At 43.9% G+C, this 18,973-nt stretch overlaps 1 protein-coding gene across 1 annotated transcript; it reads left to right on the top strand.

The window, feature by feature from the left end:
• The first annotated feature begins 6,135 nt into the window (after window positions 1-6,135).
• On the top strand, window positions 6,136-15,580 carry KIAA0408 (KIAA0408 ortholog). Its single transcript, XM_074168114.1, has 5 exons — window positions 6,136-6,336; window positions 9,098-9,439; window positions 9,786-9,865; window positions 11,146-12,520; window positions 14,464-15,580. Exons 1-5 carry the CDS (start codon window positions 6,202-6,204, stop codon window positions 14,635-14,637), a joined length of 2,106 nt encoding a protein of 701 aa, XP_074024215.1. The 5' UTR covers window positions 6,136-6,201; the 3' UTR covers window positions 14,638-15,580.
• The last annotated feature ends 3,393 nt before the right edge of the window (window positions 15,581-18,973 follow it).

Below are 18,973 nucleotides of genomic sequence, written 5' to 3'. Positions count from 1 at the left end.
GCTCGTATTTGAGATTTCCACAAAGAGCTGGAGTCCCATTATTACGTTATGTGGGAGCAGAAAGAGCACCCCACTAACGTATGTGCTGAGACTTATGGCTGGACCATAAAAGGAGAAAAAATGTGTTTTCCCTGAAACGTGCTTTGGTATTTACGATAAAATGCACCCAGAGCTAAAAACCTTTGTGCAGCACATGGATTGTATCACAGATAAAACCGTATTGTTCTAATGAGGCGAGTGCTGACTAAGCAAAGGATGTGTGAATCCTCCTCCTCGTCTCAGTGATCCTTTTGTCATCAGCTGCTCTGCCCACAAAAATACGCGTCGCTCCTGCTTAGTGCATGCGAAGACACCCATCCGGTAGCAGAATTTGTCCAGGGTTTTTTTGTTGCATGAGTCGAGTACTTTGTGGCCCTTCTCCAGGCACACGTGAGGATAAAATGGGAATTTTCTGAGGATGGGTGGTCTCGGTCACCGTCCACAGACACATCCAAGCACAAGCATCCAGCCAGGCAGTGGTATGGGTGTGAAGCTTCTTCCCAGGGGTCTCTCTCAGTGTGCCAAGTGAACTTACGCAATTTAACACACAAATGAAAGCAATTTAACACACAGTGTAAGGGGAGAGTCACCGAGGTGGGCAGAGATGCAACGGAGCGAGCGGAGCTCCTTGTGCCTGTGGCTCAGCAGGGGGAGCAGCCAAATTTCTCTGTGCTTCAGGGTGTCCCATGGACTTCTACTGGCTGGACCATTTTTGTCACACACAGTCCCTTCCCTCACCTCACGAACTGTGGGCGCTCCCACTGCTTGAAATCCAGCCCAAGGTGTTTTTGGACCTTCCTCACTAGCCTGATGCAAGGGATGAGTTTCCCTGCCCAAGGGAGATTCTCCATCCAGTTTCAAGTGCTTTTTTGCTTTGCTGAGACATAGAGTATCTTAACAGACTGGAGAATCCGATCCAGAAACCTTATAAAGTAGCAGAAATATTTCAGTGTATCCCAAAGAAGCCATTATCACCATTGCCAGAATGCGGGACAGTAGGATTACACGGTGCCCAATAATTCTGCACTTCCGAAGTGATGGTGTATTTAGAATACAGAAAAAAAGCTTTTAGGGAGAAGTGGTTTGTTTTTAGCTCTTTAAGGTAGCTGTTGCCCAATAAAACTGCTGCTTTAAACAAACTCCCTTTACAAAGCAGCTTATGAGGATCCAGTTGCAAAGCTCAAAATGGTCATACGGAAAAATATAACCCTGAAAACTGGGTCTGGAAGGCAGCAAAGAGTCTTCCTTTACAACACAGACACTAATAAAAGAAACCTAAAATTGCCTATTGTCATAGCTTTAATATTAACACTGGCTGCTTTGGCAGGCTTTAAAGACTGGACTGCGCTATAAAACCTAAAAATGTCCTGGACGTGGAGTTGTTTACACAAAATATGAGGAGCTATAGAGTTACAGGGCTGGGGGTTGGAAGGGGTGGCTGTAAAACCATCCTCCGAGCGCTGACGTCAGGTGGAAGCCAGCTGCCGGGGCGATGCTCAGCCCAACTGCCTTCCAGCTTGCAAAAGTTGCGGAGTTTATCCAAAGAGAGTGGCGAATGCTGCCCCGGCTGAAAGGCGGTGTCTCGCTCAGCTTTCTTCTCTCTTTTAAAGATGGAGATTCGCAGAACCGGGTCCCAGCCAGCTATGCCTTTCACTGCTTTCGCTGCTGCTTAGAAATGGACTGAAAAACTTCTGGAGGATTTCTTATTCCATGAAAAGGTACGGTTAAGGTTTATTTTAAATCAGTGGGTTTGAACAGTTAAGATTAAAAAAGAAAGCAAATTACCAATGTGGCAAACAGCAACTTAAACATCTCTCTAATGTTATTTATATAGAATGTGGTGCTCATGTATGTTATAGATGGTCTTTATTCTTAGAGAAAGACTCCTCATTAGTTCAGTCACTTTCTGCAGAGCAGGCGCAGATACATCAATGGAACAGGGATGACAGGTAGCCTTGTGAGCACTCCAGTCTCCTTCCATCCTTCTCTCTCTTCCTCCTATTTTCTTTCTTTCTCTCTTTTCCTTCCTTCCTTCCTTCCTTCCTTCCTTCCTCTTTCTTTCTTTCTTTCTTTCTTTCTTTCTTTCTTTCTTTCTTTCTTTCTTTCTTTCTTTCTTTCCTTCTTTCTTTCTTTCTTTTTCTTTCTTTCCTTCTTTCTTTCTTTCTTTCTTTCTTTCTTTCTTTCTTTCTTTCTTTCTTTCTTTTCCTTCCTTTCTTTTCCTTCCTTCCTTCCTTCCTTCCTCTCTTTCTTTCTTTCTTTCTTTCTTTCTTTCTTTCTTTCTCTTTCTTTCCTTCTTCCTTTCTTTCACTCTTTCTTTTTCTTTCTTTCTTTCACTCTTTCTTTCACTCTTTCAGTTCTCTCTCCCTCTTTTTTCTTCCCCTTCTCTCTCCCTTTCACTCTCACTCAGTTGTAGTTTCTTTTTATGTATAAAGTGTGTGGTATTGTGACACATGACACGCTTCTGTAGCTGAACAAATACATAAATTTACAATTTCCTTAGTCATCCAAAATACAGCACTTTGTTGGAAATTTAATTTAATCATTTTTTTTCCTGTAAAATCAAGGGAATATCTGTGTATTTGAATGGTTGTGCACATCCAATTTAATTCATCTTTGTTGAAAAATAACATCTCATCTGATGTCACTGCATATTGTTTTCAGAAGTTGATAGAGGCTGGTTACAAACTATTTTGCATTTTTGATATGTGAATAGAAAGGTCATGGGTAAGACATGGGGAATAATGACATTAACATCAAATAGGTGCTTAAAGTATTTTTGCTTGAGAGGAGGGAGGGCTAAAGGAAAAGTTCAGGGAAAATGCAGCTGATGTAGACAATATTGATTATTTGCTTGAATTTGATTGCTGTAATGAGCTTCTGACCTTGTCTAGGACATGCAGAAAGTGCCAATACTGCAAGAGCACAGACACTGTTCTGATCCAGCAAATTATAACGTGGCATTTTACATCCCTTTGGGTTGCTTAAGCCACATGAAATACCCATGGGGCCATCTTGGTGCGCCATACAGAGGTTATACTACCAGCACTATAAATTGGATTTTATTGCTAGTAGGAAAAAAACAAGTAAAGTGTTGTTCCCCCCGCCAAAAAAAAACCTCAACAAAACCAAAAGAAAACAAAACACCAAGAGAAAAAAAAAAAGGGGGGGGGAAGATTCATAGAAATAGGAGTTAAAATTCTCTGAGGAATTTATCTGCTGTGCAATAGCAGTAAAACTGCATAGAAATCCAGCTGCTTGCATCAATAAACATGAGTTTTCTTCTCAGAATTTATGCCAAGACGAAATTGGAGAAGTGCAAGAAGCGCAATACAAGCTTTTTGTGCATCTTAGAGCTCCAAGTGACTATCTGTAACTTCTGTAACTAACCCCTTCCAACACTTGATTTTATTGTGATGGGCCCCAGTCTCTATTTATAATCGGAGTCCCATACAAACCAACTTGGAATCTGTTAAGATGAATGCAAACATGGCAATAGCAGTTCCCAGAACTAAGAAACCATCAGAGGCCTTTTCAATGCGATATACATGCTTGAAAGGAGTACATATTAAGTATCCATTATTATATGTATTAAAAAAAAGCTATATAGTATTGACTTTCTTTCTAGTAACATGCTGCTGATGGAAGCATGGTCATTAGTACAAAAAGTGCACTAGCAAAATCACCGTTTGTGCAAGTTGCAGACAGATTATGCCCGTCTTGTTCATGGCTTTACAGCGTTTCTACGTTCTTCTATTTCTTTCTGAGATGTATTTGAAGGATTCTAGTGGAGTGCAGAGTCGATTCTTGTTTATTTCTCAGAGATGCCTTGACAGCTTATAAAGACAAAAATGTAGACCAGAAAAAAAGAGTAAATGACTGTACTAAAAAATGCAACCTTTTAATTAGCAAGGTGTGGAAATATTGGAAGTATTGAAATGGTTTTAAAGTTCATTAGCAACAGATGTTTAGATTGCAACAGGTCTTAAGTGCAGTGGAATTTTTTGGTAAAAGTTGGTTTTGGTCAACACTTACCGAAGTCCAGCACAAAGCTGAATTGTTGGCCTGGAAAGGTGCAGTCTCCGTAGCCTGGCTGCCTCCCCTAAGGAGCCCTGAGCAAACCAGGGCTTGGCTTCTTTGTGATGAGAATGCAGCGCTGTCTCTCAGCAGCAATGAGTTTCAAGGAGTTTTATGTTTTTATAAAGCTGCCCTGTATGTTTTTAGGCAGGTGGAAGAAGAAGGAAATCTGTTGGTAGGTAATCGAGACGTGAGTCAGAGTTTGAAAGAGTAAGCTCCAATACCATGTTACATGGTGACATGGTGACACTGTTGTGAAACGGGCTGGCAGAGATGTCTGAAGAATAGTCAGCTTGTTCTCCAAGTCCTCCATCCAAAATTGCTTGGGGTACACAGGTTTTCAACACGTGAGTTTGGGTTGGGCCAATGCTGGCTGTCAGTTGAGAGGTCCTGTAGCAGGACTTCCTATGCCCCAAAGACTTGAGTAACCCACTGGGCTTCAGCTGAGCTCCTCTGCTCACTTGTTCACGAAAGAAGCTGACTCCAAGTTTGGCATCAGCTCCCCAGTCAGCTGAAATAACGCAGACACTGGTAAGCAGTGATTACACAGTAGCCACAGCTGAATCAACAAGACTCTTCCAATAAAAAGAGGGATGAGGAAGAACTTTACATGAAGCTCAAGAGTGAATTTTCGCTATGTCAAAGAAAATGTGGGTGATAAAATGGGTGGTTCTTGTGAGCTGACTGTCGCTGACCATCAGTCAGGGAAGTGAACACATTCCAGGAAGGTAAATTGGGCTTATCCCTCGTTAACTCTCTGATAACTCGTTTGCCTGCCCATGGGCTCGGTTTCTGGCAGGAGACCAAAGCAGTGCAGAGGCATCTGGGGACTAGAACTAGATTCCGTGTCCACCCGAGTAACACAACAGCTGGCTTTGAGAGCCAAAGGTAACAAACTCAGTATCAGTGTGTGTGTACCAGCCATTATACCACAGGAGCTGAGCCATTGTAACCGAATAAATGACTATTATTTCAGCCTCGCTGTGCTGATGGTTGTGGGGTTTCTATTGTAAAGCCTAAGAGAGCAAGAGGAACACAAGGCCCGTAAAATCTGGAACTGTTTTGCTCCAAAGTCATGTGCAGATCCAAAATATTTCCCTTAAAATATACATATTCAGTGGTTCAATTAAATTTTTTTCATTCACAGACACTAAATACTAAAGGCTTCTGAAGAGGAAGGAGAAACTGAAGCACAAATTAGTTAAATATTCTGAGCAAGTTTTGAACTAGATTTGAGTTAGTGCTATTGGAGAATAGTTTCTAGTTTTCCCCATGCTTGTCCTGGAACCAGACATTTCTAGATTTAGATTTGTAAATCCAAAATACACGAACTCTTTATAGTGACCTATAGTCCTTTATACAGTAGAATGATGCTTTCTACTGTATATGTGTGTTTGTTACCTGTTATTAGCTTTCCTGTCCTGTTTTCCTTTATATATTCTAAAGCACTCATAAGGCCAGGAGAATTTTCTGCAGGTATCAAGTTTAGAGTCTTCAGTTGCCAAAAGAATGTCCCGGTCTTTGTCGTGCTCTACGCGTGTGTGACGGGAGTGTTGGAGCAAACATGATACCTTTACACTTGCCGTTGTCTTTTGAGCAAGCGTAAAAATAGCTTTCACCCTCGAGGGCAGACGTTGCAGGATCCCAAGGTCCTGAAGCGCCACTCAATATCATGCAGACTGGAATTTCATTGAAAATGGGCTTATAGTGAAGAGTAGTGGCAAGGATGCAAAGTGACTGCGGTACAGAGCTCGCTGTGGCAGAGAATTCAGGGAATTCTGTGATGCTGGATGCGTGCCCCTGCTCCCCTTTCCAGACTGGGCCTCTCTGCCCTCAGGTTTGTGTCCCATAACGCTTACTTTGCCCATATCCCAGTCAAACTCCAGAAATATGTCATGCAATTGTGTGAGGCTGTCTCCTGCAAGCACATTTCAGTTAATTATTTGGGGGTTTTGCTTGGTTGTTTTTTCCCCGTGGAAGCCAGTATCAAACACAAGTAAGAATTATTCTGATAAACTTCCAGGAGACATTCAGGGAAGAAAGAAAAAAAAGCCAAGCTATCTTCTTGCTGTCACACGGGCCGTAACCATGGACCTGCGTAAACAACTGGAGAATACTGAGAGGAACTGGAATAAAGAGAAGATGGAATTGCTGGAGAGATTTGACAACGAGAGGAAAGAATGGGAATGTCAATGGAAGGTCATGCAGAAGAAAATAGAAGAGGTAGTTTTAACCAAAACTCTGAACACTAACATTTTCACTTGGGGTGAAGTGACTCGGGTCGCTTCAACTTATTTTTTTTCTGAATTTTATCCTGTATCTTATCCGTCACCGGACGTTTCTAACAGCTGATAGTAGGATGCAAAGCCTGGGGTTAAGCAGTATTTGCAATTGCTCGTTTAATAGTCATAAATACGTAGCGGGAGGTTATATATCGCTGAAATCTGCTGTGGCGCTGCTGGCTGTACGTACTGCTGCCAGCTCTGCCGGGGGAGCCACACGGCTCCTACCCTGCACCCGGGCGTCAGGCACATGCTGAACAACTGCACAGACGGGGCTTAGGAAAACGTGTGTCTAGGAACAAAAAGTCTAGGCATCATAGTTCTCTGGCAAAAAGGCATGAGAGGGCACAGGTCTGCTGGGGTAAATGGTAATACTAAGAAGAACGTCGTACGTTACATGCTGCATTCTGGCTAGAACCTGCTCCATTTATGGATGGCTTTTAGGAGAGAAAACAGCGACAGTAAATAGCATGGAAGTCCTGACACCACGTCTGTTTACACGTACTAACAAACACTCACTCCCTGCCATTTCTAACGCGTCTCCTTCCAGGAGGGTAGTTAGTTATTATTCTTTTATCCCCAAATTGCCCCTGCAGCAGAGCCCTCTGGCACTCTGTAATGCACAAACTGAATCTGCCTTGGCAACACGTAGAAGCAAGTTTTTTCACCACTGAGTTTTCCACATTTTTCATTCTAATATACACAGGGAGTAGCTTTGCTCGCTGCCTGCCAACACCGTCCTGTGGCTGCGCAGCGCAGGAATGTAGGGCAGAGATTGCTCACATGAAAGAATGAGAAGGAAAATGATCAGAACAAATGAATTGCAGCCATACTCTGCCCGTTAAACCTGCCTGCAGTGTAACCCCCTAACACCAGCTCTCTTACACTGTACCTGCAGTCCTGGCAGACTTTGGTACGATAGTCTTTGCCACATTTTGTCTTTTGTGTTAGGACACTTCCGTGCAGTCCTCCCTAATTTCACCCCCAAGGTGAGAGTGCTTCAAAAGTTAGCAATTCCCCTTCAAAAAGGGGAATTTCAGTTTGTTGGGTATATGAGCTGGTCGGAAATGACGGTAAAGTGTTTTGAAAAGGTATTCTGGCAATCAGCAGGCAGACAGCAAGGAACATGTTTTTCCCACATTCTTTATTAGCGTATGGATTAGGAAAGCGTGACAGAGACAGAAAAAGATAAAGGATGGAATGGGGCTGAGGGGAAGAGAACGAAGCAAATTGCTGGGTAGAGCAGGACCAGACAAAACTGCAGGTGACACCCCAAGGTTATCGGTGTCCTAAGGTCCCCTCCTAAGCTGGGTGTGTAGCTGCCCTTGGTTTCAGTTGCCTGACATTTCTTCACCAAGAGCCACATGGCTGGAGAAAAGGGGAGATACATTTTAAATGCCATCATCTGCAGAGGAATTTCCTCCATAAAACTTACGCTACCGTATCAGTTTGTATTTTTATTTGGCAATTTTCTCTAGCCCACCAAACCCTAACTTAATTCCTGGATTCCTCCAGGAAGGCTTACATGGTTTAGGAGAGGATATTGTTGAGTTATGGGGTGGTATCCTTCCCTCTTACTGCTATGCCGAATCCCTGTGAGGCCCTCATTTCTTGGAAATGACAAAAGTTCAGCCCCCAGGTTCCCCGCGCAGCTGGGCTTTGGGAGTGAAATCTGAAAGCCCAGGATAAGGCCAAGTGTCAGGACTCTGAATGTGAGAATACTTCTGATCCACAGCACTACCCGTGAAAGGGCCGCATGTTCTTCACTTTGTTATTCTTTTTCACACTGTCCTTCCAAAAGCGGTTGTGCTGGCCCTGGGTGCTGGGAGAGAGCAGGCGGAGGGCTCTCCAGAGGTGCCTGCTCTGCCCTCTCTTCACAAGAGCAAGTTAAGAATGCATGTTTATAAAGAGCCGTGGGATTCTTGGCCCTGGAAATGATAGTGTAAGCAGAAGAGGTTTTTATGATGTTGCTGTTTTTTCTAATTTATAATTTATCACAGTTCCCTAGTTTGAATGTGCTGGGTGACAGGAATTAACACCTTCTTATTTGCTAATGAAGCCACTGGATCTCAGCAGATAGCATGAAAGAAGATAAGAGGGTGACAGCACATTGCCAGATGATACCATTCTGCAGTCCTGATTTATCACTCCAGTCCCAGGGAAGAATTCCACTTGTCTGAAAACCAGAAGAGTCTGCTCTAGTGCCGATGGCGCTGTATGGGATGAGAACTCACTTCTGCTCCTTACACTTTAAACTTTGTTAATATACTTTAACAGGCTGTAATTTGGCAGAGCCCTCTCTCTCCCTCACCTTCCCTCACGTTCCTCATCCATCAGATCAAGGCTGTGTCCACCATGTAGTGTGTTGATATCACCTGGAGGACAGCTATAGCTTCTGGCCCAAGGCAGGGCCACTGACCTGGTGAGATGTCTTCCAATCCCACCCTGTGGGTGGAAGCCATACATTAAAACCATGGCAAAGGGTCTGTAAATGGTAACAGCCCCTTCCTCATCCTGGGACAGTATGGTCCAGGAACTATCACACTGCGTGACTCAACACTTTTCTACTAATGCATGTATAAAATCTTTCCACTTGGTGCTGTTGAGTGAAGCATTGTTCAAACCAGAAGATTAGTATGTTCTTTTACCATAAAGTTTATCACAATACCATGATTTAATAGAGGGTTCTATTGTTTTTTCAGCTTTACCAGGAGGTAAAACTGCGAAGGGAGAGCAATATGAATGTCCATGATAAGGCGGCCATTCAGAGCAAGGTGCTGCAGCTCTCCATGCGTTCCCCTGCTTCCGAAGAGAGTGACACAGTGGAGCTGAACCATCGACACAACGTGGAAAATGACAGGATGGAAAAAGGGAGTTTGCTCGGTAAAACAGGACATGAATGTAAAGAAACCAGAGGCAAGAGCAGAAACAACACTCTGCTGATGGACAATCTGGGCTTTGAGAACCAAGAGGAACCTGAAGACAGCCTCAGCATCAACACTTGCAAGAAAAATGCCAAGAATTATATTGGTGATCTCAACATAGTAAGTAAAGTATGAGCATGTTTCAGTTACAAGCGTGAGGAAAAAACTGAGGGGTTTGGCCTGCCAGGTTAACCTAAAGAACTGATCCATCTGATTTTAGCTTTCCAGGAAGGCACTGGCTCTACTTCCTCCTCGGTTTGCTATGGATGAGTGTCTTCTCCCTGTTTAAATGTGCCAACAGTGTGCTCTTTAACTCCATTCATAACCTGGGGGCATTTCTGTGTCTCTCCTTGTGCTGCTATCCTCTGCTATGAGTCTTCAATGCAAATTGCCACAAGTTTCAAAATAATTCTGGAGGTACCATGTGAAAGGCTTATATTAAAGGACTGTTTTTATATTTATAAAGGCTCTTAAAGAACTTGCCAGAGTCAGTGAAGAATTATGCAGCTATCAAGAGGAAATTCGAAAGAAATCCAACCACAGAAGGTAAAAACATATTTGTAGTCTTTATATTAGAGGAAGAAAGTGATGGATGAGACTGTGCTCCTGTTCGCTTTGAAGTGGGGTTTGCTGTTGAATTTATTAGGAGTTGGGCAGTTCCTGTCCTCCTAGTGCTCCAGTGCTCGGCATAAAACATTCAAATGAAATATACTGAAATATGATACAAGGCCACGTGTTACCAGCAAAACAGAGTTTAGCTATAGAACCCACAAAATGGAACTAGTATTTATGTGAGATGAAATTGTACTCGTTGCTAATGGCTATACAGAGGATTGGGAGAGTGAACAGATATTTCTGTCTGCCCTGGTCCCATGTCCGTGCAGTTCCATACAACCCTGGGTGGGTTTGTCAGGCTGGAGGTTTCTTATGTTAAGCCCAGATCTCACCTTAAGTGTGGGGGATGCATCAGGGACAGACAACCCAGGAGTGCAAGGAAGGCAAGAGGAGGAAGAACAGCCATACATTTGTACTAATGGAAAGATGGTCAGCCAGGGCCTGGACAGTACGGCAAATGAACATTCTGCCATCTGTTAAAAATGGAATATTCATGGTCTGCCATAGCAAGGTAAACAACAGTCTTCCTCTCGGGCTGTGCAGAGTCTCAGAAGGTAAGACTGAAGCCGTGGTGGGACAGGAGCGTACCATGAAAGAGACTGAGAAAGATGCTCCCAAAATGCAGAGGGACTTCTTACATTCCCCCGTGCAATCCCTTGGCTGGCTGTCGCTATTTTTTTACTGTAGCTGGGTTAGTGTCTGTATCTTTAGAGCAAATAGATTCATAGCTGATGCGTAGTTTCTAAATCCCAGCTGAGAAAGGTGATTTTTTGAACAGATCTCAAAAGACACGTTTCTACTGTCATGTGTAATGTTAGGAAACCTACCCAAGGGAGGCACTATGTCCTAAAGCTTTCTTCGTTCATCTCGTAGTCAGGTAGACTCCCACTGGAGTCATTACAACTCACAAGGTCCCACTGTCCTTACAGTGGGATAGGTAAGAAAACAAGGAATCATCTACAAAAACTCAGAGAAAGAATTTTTAGTGGCGAGGGAAAGGAATACGAGGTTCCCTTTGTTGAGCTTTCTTCAAATTCGTCATGTGTGTTTCACACACACTGGGTGTATCAGCTGCAGCAAAACCGCTCCCAAATCTTTTTAAGCAGCCAGTGTTAAAACTCCTGCTCATGGGGAGATTGAATCCATGCTGCGGTCCCCCAGGGGAATACCCTTATTGCTCATCCCTAAAACACCTCTCCTTTTATTTCCAGAATGAAGTCACTTCCTTTCCTGAGGGAATTTGAGGAAACGCAACAGGCAGTTATTCTGCCTGAGATGAACCATGTGTCCAGCAACGACTCACAGACTTCGGTTGCTTTTGAGACAGAGGAACATAATAACAGGAAGAATCTGATGAGCTCCAGCAAGGCTTTGAAGGACGTTTCTTATGGTGGTCTTACTGGTGACAGAGGGACAGACTTCACACCTTGGCAAAAGAAAGAAGCTCCGCCGGTTCCTCCCAGGAGCACTTCCCGGCACCTGACAAACTCCCTTTCTGCAGTGGTACAGCTTTGTGAAGCGCCAATACGAGACCCAGGCATGAGAAGCAATTGCAAGGCTCAGGAGTGTAGGAGCGGAAGGAGACTGCTGAATCCTTCACCTATAAACCAGAAGGAAGCTGCAGCAGCCTGTGCAAAGGAAGGGCAGGCTGTGAGAGGCCCCGCCATGGTAGCTGCTTCAACACCGGTAACTAAAAGTGACTGCAATGTACCAACAAGTTTCTGCCACAACACTTGGGCGTATGATGTGGGCAAGCTTGGAAAAGACAATCAAAGTGGACCTTCCCCACTGTCAGCCCAAAAGAGTTGTTCAGATGGAAATATGGCCCAAAGCAACAAGATGCACCAGAAACAAAATCCCACGTCTCACAGCAGCCCTTATTACAGTAATGACTTTTATGCCCCCGCCGCCCTGCACAACGATCTTTTGGAAGGCTCTGGGTATTCTTTAGGAAAGACCCAAAGAAATGAAACTTTAGCAGCAAAGATTGATGAGTTCAACCGGACTGTATTTCACACAGATAAACGTAACAACGCTTTGCACGAAAGCCAGGTGCCTGGAACAGCATCGGAAGGTGGCAAGCCCTGCGGCCCACGGTGTGACCCTGCTGCTGGCAGGACAGACACTGTCAATACAACTTGCCTTTCAAACACCAAAATCTCTGCAGCGAAGGAGAAAGAAAGCGCCAACCCCAGCAAAGCTGTCGGAACGGCCGGGCAACAAAAGCAAATAAATGGACTTCCAAATACGAGTGGCTACAGGCACATGCTTCACGAGCACGACTGGAGACCGAGTAATTTATCTGGTCGCCCGCGTTCAGCTGACTCGAGGTCGAACTATGGTGTTGTTGAAAAGCTTTTGAAAAACTATGAAAAATCAACAACGACTTCCCCGTGTAATGCAAAATGCTGCAAGGATAAGTGGACACGGGCAAATTGTGAGTTCACAGACGGGGGTTGTGAGACATGGAGTCAGTATTTAGAAATGGTCCAGATTGAGCAAGGAAAGCAAGAATTTCCAAGGAATTCAGCCAGGCATATTGGGCAGCAACTCAAGCAAGGAAAAGAGAGACAGAAGTTACCAGAGGTAAGGTTCATAAGAACGGCAAGAACAAAATAATGCCATTTCATACCAAGCTTCAGATTCTAAAATGAGGCAGGCTAACGTGAGATTGTAAATAATTGTGTAAAAATAGACACTTTGGGCCAGGATCTGGATGAATCAAGAGTGTTTCCTCTCAAGATAATGGAGGAGGGATAGTAGGGAGGAGAAGAAGATAAAAGGGGAGGGCAGAAGCATGTAAGTAAGAGTGACCAGTGAAGACGTGTGCCAGATTTTAACCTCTGCTGCTGCTGTGGAAAGCTAGATTTTAACTGCAGTGCAGTTAGTCAAGGATTGAACTAGATAGAGCTGCAATCAGGTTTTAACTCCCTCCCTTCTTCCTTTAGCTGAGGAGTTATTTCATAAGCCTTCCCAAAGGGCTTAAGCAGACTTGGACATGTCAAAGGCCTTGAGGGCTCAGATAGCATTCCTCAGCATCCAGGGCGCTGCTCGGTCCAGGATTGCCTTGGAGCTGCCTGTGAGAAGGGTATTGTAACTCCATAAAGCTTCCAGTAATAAAGTGAACTCCTCTCAGTTCCAGGCTTCTCCTATATATACATAAGCATAGGCTCACAGAAACAGAAGAGTATGGCATGACTAATTAATTTATATTTGGCTGAATTTTATTTGAAGAGGTTTGGAAATATTGCTTTTGCCAACATTCTTTCTTAATGAAAAGAGAAACGGATGGTTTTGAAAATACACTGTAAGTTGCAAGTTCTGTAAAAGGCCGCAAAGAAAGAAAAGTAATTTTTCTTGAGGAGCTCCTTGGCCAACGAACACAAAGAGCGATGCCCCTTAGTGCCTCAGAAAAAAGAAGGCAAATGTGTTCGGAGCTGAGAAACCTCAGAGGGTTCAGACTGTCAGCTGCTGTGCTTTAAACTCTCACAAATTCACAGACTGGTGGAGCTATGTGGATTTAAACAGCTGAGAATCTGACCATGCAGATTTCCTTCTGCGTGCCTTTCTGCCAGCCTTGCAGTGATGCAGCATCTTGCTCAGCAGACACGTCTTTACTGCAGCACAGAAAGGAAAAAAAAAAAATAACCTTCTGATTTCTTTTCCATCCAGTGAACTTTTGATAGGAAAACAAATTTTCATCAATGAATATGTAGGGAAGGAATAATGACCAGATAATGACTGGGTTTACATTGATGTAAGCCCAGGAAAACTTTACTAAGCCAACTGGATTTTTTTTCTCCTTAGGCTCACACTTTCTGTTGTCATTTCTATCTGTACAAGCCAAGTGTAGAATGCTGCCTGATTGGGGGGTACCAGTTTAGGTCCAGCAGCATACACGTCACAAAGATATAACGAACTACACATGGCATGAGGCATTTGGTTTATTTCCATTATTTCGAATTTACATCTCTGTAGCCACGTTCAAAACCCGTTGGTTTCCCTGTGTATGCAAGGCTCTGCACGTGGACATGTCGCTGCGTTAACCCATAACCACTCGGAATTACTGAGTGTGAAGAGCTTCACGTTGCACTCAGGGGAACAGAGTTCTGAGCAAGATGTGGCTGCTGAAATAGGATCTATCGAAAAACACCTGAGAAGTGTATAGGTCATACTGCAGGAATGTAGGATGGTGTACCCAGTTTCACCTTCACAACAGTATAGAGTGTTCACTGACAAAAAAATCCTTCCAAGAATGAAATGAGAAGTGAGTGTCAGTTGTGGCCTGCATGAGCATTTTATACCTTTCCTTGTGTCTGACGCTTGTCTCCGTATATTTTAAACCGCAGCCGATGGGAGAGCCCCTGTAGATAGAAATAGCTGTTCTTTTGCATTCTGTGCGTTGCTGAGCCCCTTTTAATAGCTGCGGAGCGCCTGCTGGGAGCTCGGCCCGAATGCCTGCCTCCATTCCCAACGCATTCCACAAAAGCCGCGACTGCCTAAAGCGAGGAATTGCCTTTGTGTTCTAGATATCCCTGCCAGCCAAAGGTTCCAGTGGGAAGGGTTTCTCCCGGCCGGCTCGGCCAGCGAACCGCCGCTTACCTTCCCGATGGGCATCCAGGTCCCCCTCGGCACCGCCTGCGGTGAGAAGAACGGCGTACGACTGCTCCGGCTCCTTTCGCTCAGAGCCCTCGGTGGTCTGAACCCAGGGCTGGGCTGGGTGGACGGAGGCGTGAAAGCTCTTCTTTCTCATTATAACTGTGTCCGGGTTGGGTCAGAGCAACCAGGTCTTCTCCAGGAGGGACCCCCACCACACGCCGGACAAAGCGTTTTGAATCTTGGGTCATCATCACCACGGTCTTCAGTGTTTTTATTGAGATGAAATAACTATACCCCTGGTTTTCTCTGTTGGTTGTTTTGTTTGTTTTTGTTTTTTTTGATAATAGCTCACCAGGAATTTCTTTTGAATGGCATCTTCCTTAATTTGCCAACCAGTTTTGAGTTGAACCAATGTATAGTGCTGTATATTCTGACTCTTCTGCAAAGAGCAGAAGGTAAAGCTGTGTGCATGGTCCTGTGTCCGTAGGTGCATGTGTTGGGCTAGGAAGTATACAGGTCTGTATTTAGAAGAGACAAACTGTGCTAGTGTTGACATTGAAATTACAACCTATACGCCTACATAAATATATATACTTTGTGTTTATTTTAAAAAGTTTGAAAAATACAGTCCTGATGACATTTATATTTTGTATATCTTTTACATAGGCTCACAGGTGTAGTATTTAATGTACAAAACTAAATATGCATTTTTGTGACTGATCGCAGCGATAATGCCTTGCACAATGTGTATCTGAAGCAGACGAGCTCGACGGAGGCGTCAGTCATGCTTCACGGCACCCGCCTTCGGTTTCCTAACCCTTCCCATGCTAGGGCAAAATACCCAAACATATTTTTTCTGAATTAAAATATTATATGATTTGTAATACATTAGCCTTTTTCAGCACCAGAGACATTCCTGAAATGTTCCAATCCCTTTAAAAAGCTTAAATGTGCCATTATATATATATAGCATACTGTAAACACTTCGGTAGTTCCAACTACTGTAACATACAATTTATGAAGGGAAAAAAAAGGGTTGTATATGCTTAATTCTGTAAAACTTATTTTTCCTTCTAGCATTATACTTTGAGCTTTGGCAAAGTCCGCTAGCGATGGACTTGTTTGCTTTTGCTCCAGGCAGGAGAACAAGGACCACTGTTGCCCCCTGTGCTGCAGCCACGCTCCTTTTTTACTCTTCTCCTAGACCAGGGTCCTGAGCCCCTCGCTCATTTACTGCTCCCGGGCTGACTCCTGGCCATCGGTGACGACGTTTTCTTGCACTCTGGCAACAAGCTGCACCTCCTACAGAAATATCTCATTGAGGTATCACCACAGCGGTGCCCGAAATCCCACACACGTGGCGTTGGAAGTGTGTTTTTGCCATCACTCGGCTTGGCGTTATGGGCCATCTGAATGATGTTCCTTCCCGCAGCGTGGAGGAAGCATGGATGCTACCCAGCCTCTGGCTGAACTCTCAGAAAGACGGTGTCCTTCATCCTGGCATTTTCACGCCCTTCTCTAGGCTGTTGCTGGATGCGTAGCGCGGTGATGATGGCAAATGTTACCTTCAAACAGTGTGTCTGGGTTAAAAGGAGTAAGGAGGCACTTCTTCAACATCAGCCTGATCTTGTCTCGCAACTTTTCTTCTTCTCCTGGAGAAACATAGCACCTTCAAAGGAATTTCAAAAATCATCCCGCGATCCATTAACGTGCACATCTTCTTATGTGAATGTAAAAAAGGGTTTCAGAGAGAGTGTAGGCTTTTGTCCTAGTGAACTGTATGTGTGGCAATATAGGGAAAATTAGTTGTGTTTAATTTGGTAGTGATCTATTGTCCTACTCCAGTCATGCTGAGAATCTACACCTTTTTCCTTCCTTTTAGAGCCTTATTCTTCTTTCCTCTGCACACCTTCAGTTTTGCAGAGGGAGAAAGCAGGAGGCCGTGTGTTCTGAGCAGTGTAGCCTGTATGGCAGCAGCAGTAACTCTTCAGGCACCCCAGTACTGGAGCGAGCAGGCATTAAAGCCATAAATCCCATCTTACCACCCCATGGGGGCTGCTTGCCTGGCAAAAACACACTCAGAGTAATTTGCCCAATCGGGACTCCTGGTCCTTTCCAGGTGTGAGTGGTGAGAAAATCCCACAACAACATACGAAGGCTTCAAAAAGATCAACAGTTCATCAAAATTTACTCAGACGTTATGGCAAAGTTATTTCTGGAAAAGACACAAGGACGGAAAATCTTGAAGAAAGTTTATACGGTTTGGATGGAGACAAAAAAATCCGTGTGCTTGAGTCAAAAATCAAGGGTACTATAAATTTGCCTGTTTGCCCTAATTTAGAGATTGCACTCCATTAACTTCCTTAGAACTAGAAAAATTAGAGATGATTCATAGAGAATTTGGAACACGGCTTAAGACTCGAACTAATAGTGGAAATTAGCAAACCAAAATGCCTTGCAAATTGACCTTTTCAATGCCTACGTAGCTGAGCAGCTTTAAACGCCTAAGGCTGAGGAAAGGGTAATATGAGAGAATTGTAAAAAAATCGTTCTTAATTTCAGTCAGTGTTGACTGCAGTAAAACTTCTTTAAATTACCTTCATGGTAAAGTTAAGCAGTTTTATTCTGCGAAACGGTGGTGCGCTTCTGTTTGAGATCTGTGGCTATGAAAGTGTTTCCCTGGATTCATCAGTGAAGGAGTTTCTTTAGTTCCCTTCATTTTCTTTGATTGCCTTTGACATAAATCACATGGTTGAATACCAGAGAAAGGATCAAATACTTACAACATTCCTTGATGTATGTAAGTTTAATGAACAGAAGGTTTTTGAAATAAACTAATAAGGTCAAGGACAAGTCCATTTTGTCAAGATTTTCTGTGTCTGTCTAATTAAAGACATTGGTTCTGAGGCCCAAAAGCCTCAGAACTGGGGATTTTGGTCTGCAGGTGGCTAGTTGGACATACCAGTTTTAGAAAATTGCCACTGGCACTGTTTAAATATTCTCTTCAGAATATGATGGGTTGACACAGTGCTTAGAGACATGGTTTAGTGGTGGGTTTTTTTATCAGTTAGGTTGATGGTTGGACTAGATGATCTTAAAGGTCCCTTCCACCCTAGACAATTCCATGATTCTATGATTCACCTGTAACAGGGCCAGTGCACTCCGGTGAAGTTGGCAGTTCCCAGAACTGTGATTACTGAACCCCAGAAATGGCTTTATTGCACTGATTTGCTATTGAGGGGGGAGAGCTCCATGGGACTTCCAGGTTTCCCCCTTGTTACCTCTGACAAGGAAATACCTTACCTTGGGAGCTCTGGAGCGAGAGACTGTGTGCACACACACACACTCACGCAAAAACCACACAGGATCTAAGTATAATGTGACCTTTCTAGTAACCCCAGTGTCACCTGTGGAAGGGGTGAGCTTTGCAAGCCTGTTTTTACAATAGGTTTTTAATATTATTCCTTCAGATGCTGTCTAAAGTCTTAATGCAGCTATAGGTTCTTCTTAACTTGTGCTCTGAACGAGTCTAAGTCTCTCTTTATTGCATGTTTACGGGCTTTAGTGTTGAAATAAATGCAGAAGGAGTTTTCAGACTCCCTGCACCCGGCGAGTTCCCTGCCCGTTGAGATGGGGATGTCACTAGGAATCAGTTGACAGAGGAAACTGGTACTCACTGGACAGAAAGCATCATTCTCCCTCACGCTGGGAGATGAAGCCATACCCTTTGCCTGAGACCCTTTCAGGGAGCAGCGTGGCAGGGCAGGAACACAGAGAGAAGAGTCAGTTAGACCTTATCTACCTGGGCAATGGGGCAGGCAACGTCCACCTGAGGATGGAAACCTGGTCTGGCTCAGAGGCAGAAGGACTAGAGGGGAAAAAATTCCTTTAAAACCTCCTGGATATCATTCCTGTAACTCAGAGTACATTTCCACTAGACGTTTTATGTTTCCAGTGTTAGTGATGCACTTCTTATGTATCTTTAAAACATTGCTGAAGGGATGAACTTTGCTTGTTCTCCATCACCACCACAATTGCCTTTCGCTACTGCCCGTGCTGTAAGGGAGATAGCCGTTATATACAGCAAAGAACTGGCAATTACTGTAACCTAATTTTCCAGAGCATCCAGAGCACTAATTTATTTCTCTAGTTGTCTATTTTAAAAATTGTTTCTGCAAACGGGGATTCTGTATCCAAATGGCTTCCACAGCATTTTAGCAAAGATCTGCAGCACCCCAGCAGGCAGGCCCTTTCCCTCAGACTGCTGTTATTTTTGGACCAAGCCTAGATTTCCTCGCACGCAAGAACTTATGCAATTCTCACAGTGCTGCTATGCAAAGAATTTCTTTGGCTTGGAGACCTGTGATGTACATCTCGAGCCGTTCTACTGCTGATACTCCCTGTAGGACTGAGCCGTGGTGGCGTCTTTGGTTGCGCAGG

This window comes from Numenius arquata, chromosome 2 (assembly GCF_964106895.1).
Source record: "Numenius arquata chromosome 2, bNumArq3.hap1.1, whole genome shotgun sequence".
Classification (NCBI taxonomy): Eukaryota; Metazoa; Chordata; class Aves; order Charadriiformes; family Scolopacidae; genus Numenius; species Numenius arquata.
The sequence above is the reverse complement of the archived record's forward strand: the minus strand, read 5'-3'. Positions and strand labels throughout refer to the sequence as shown.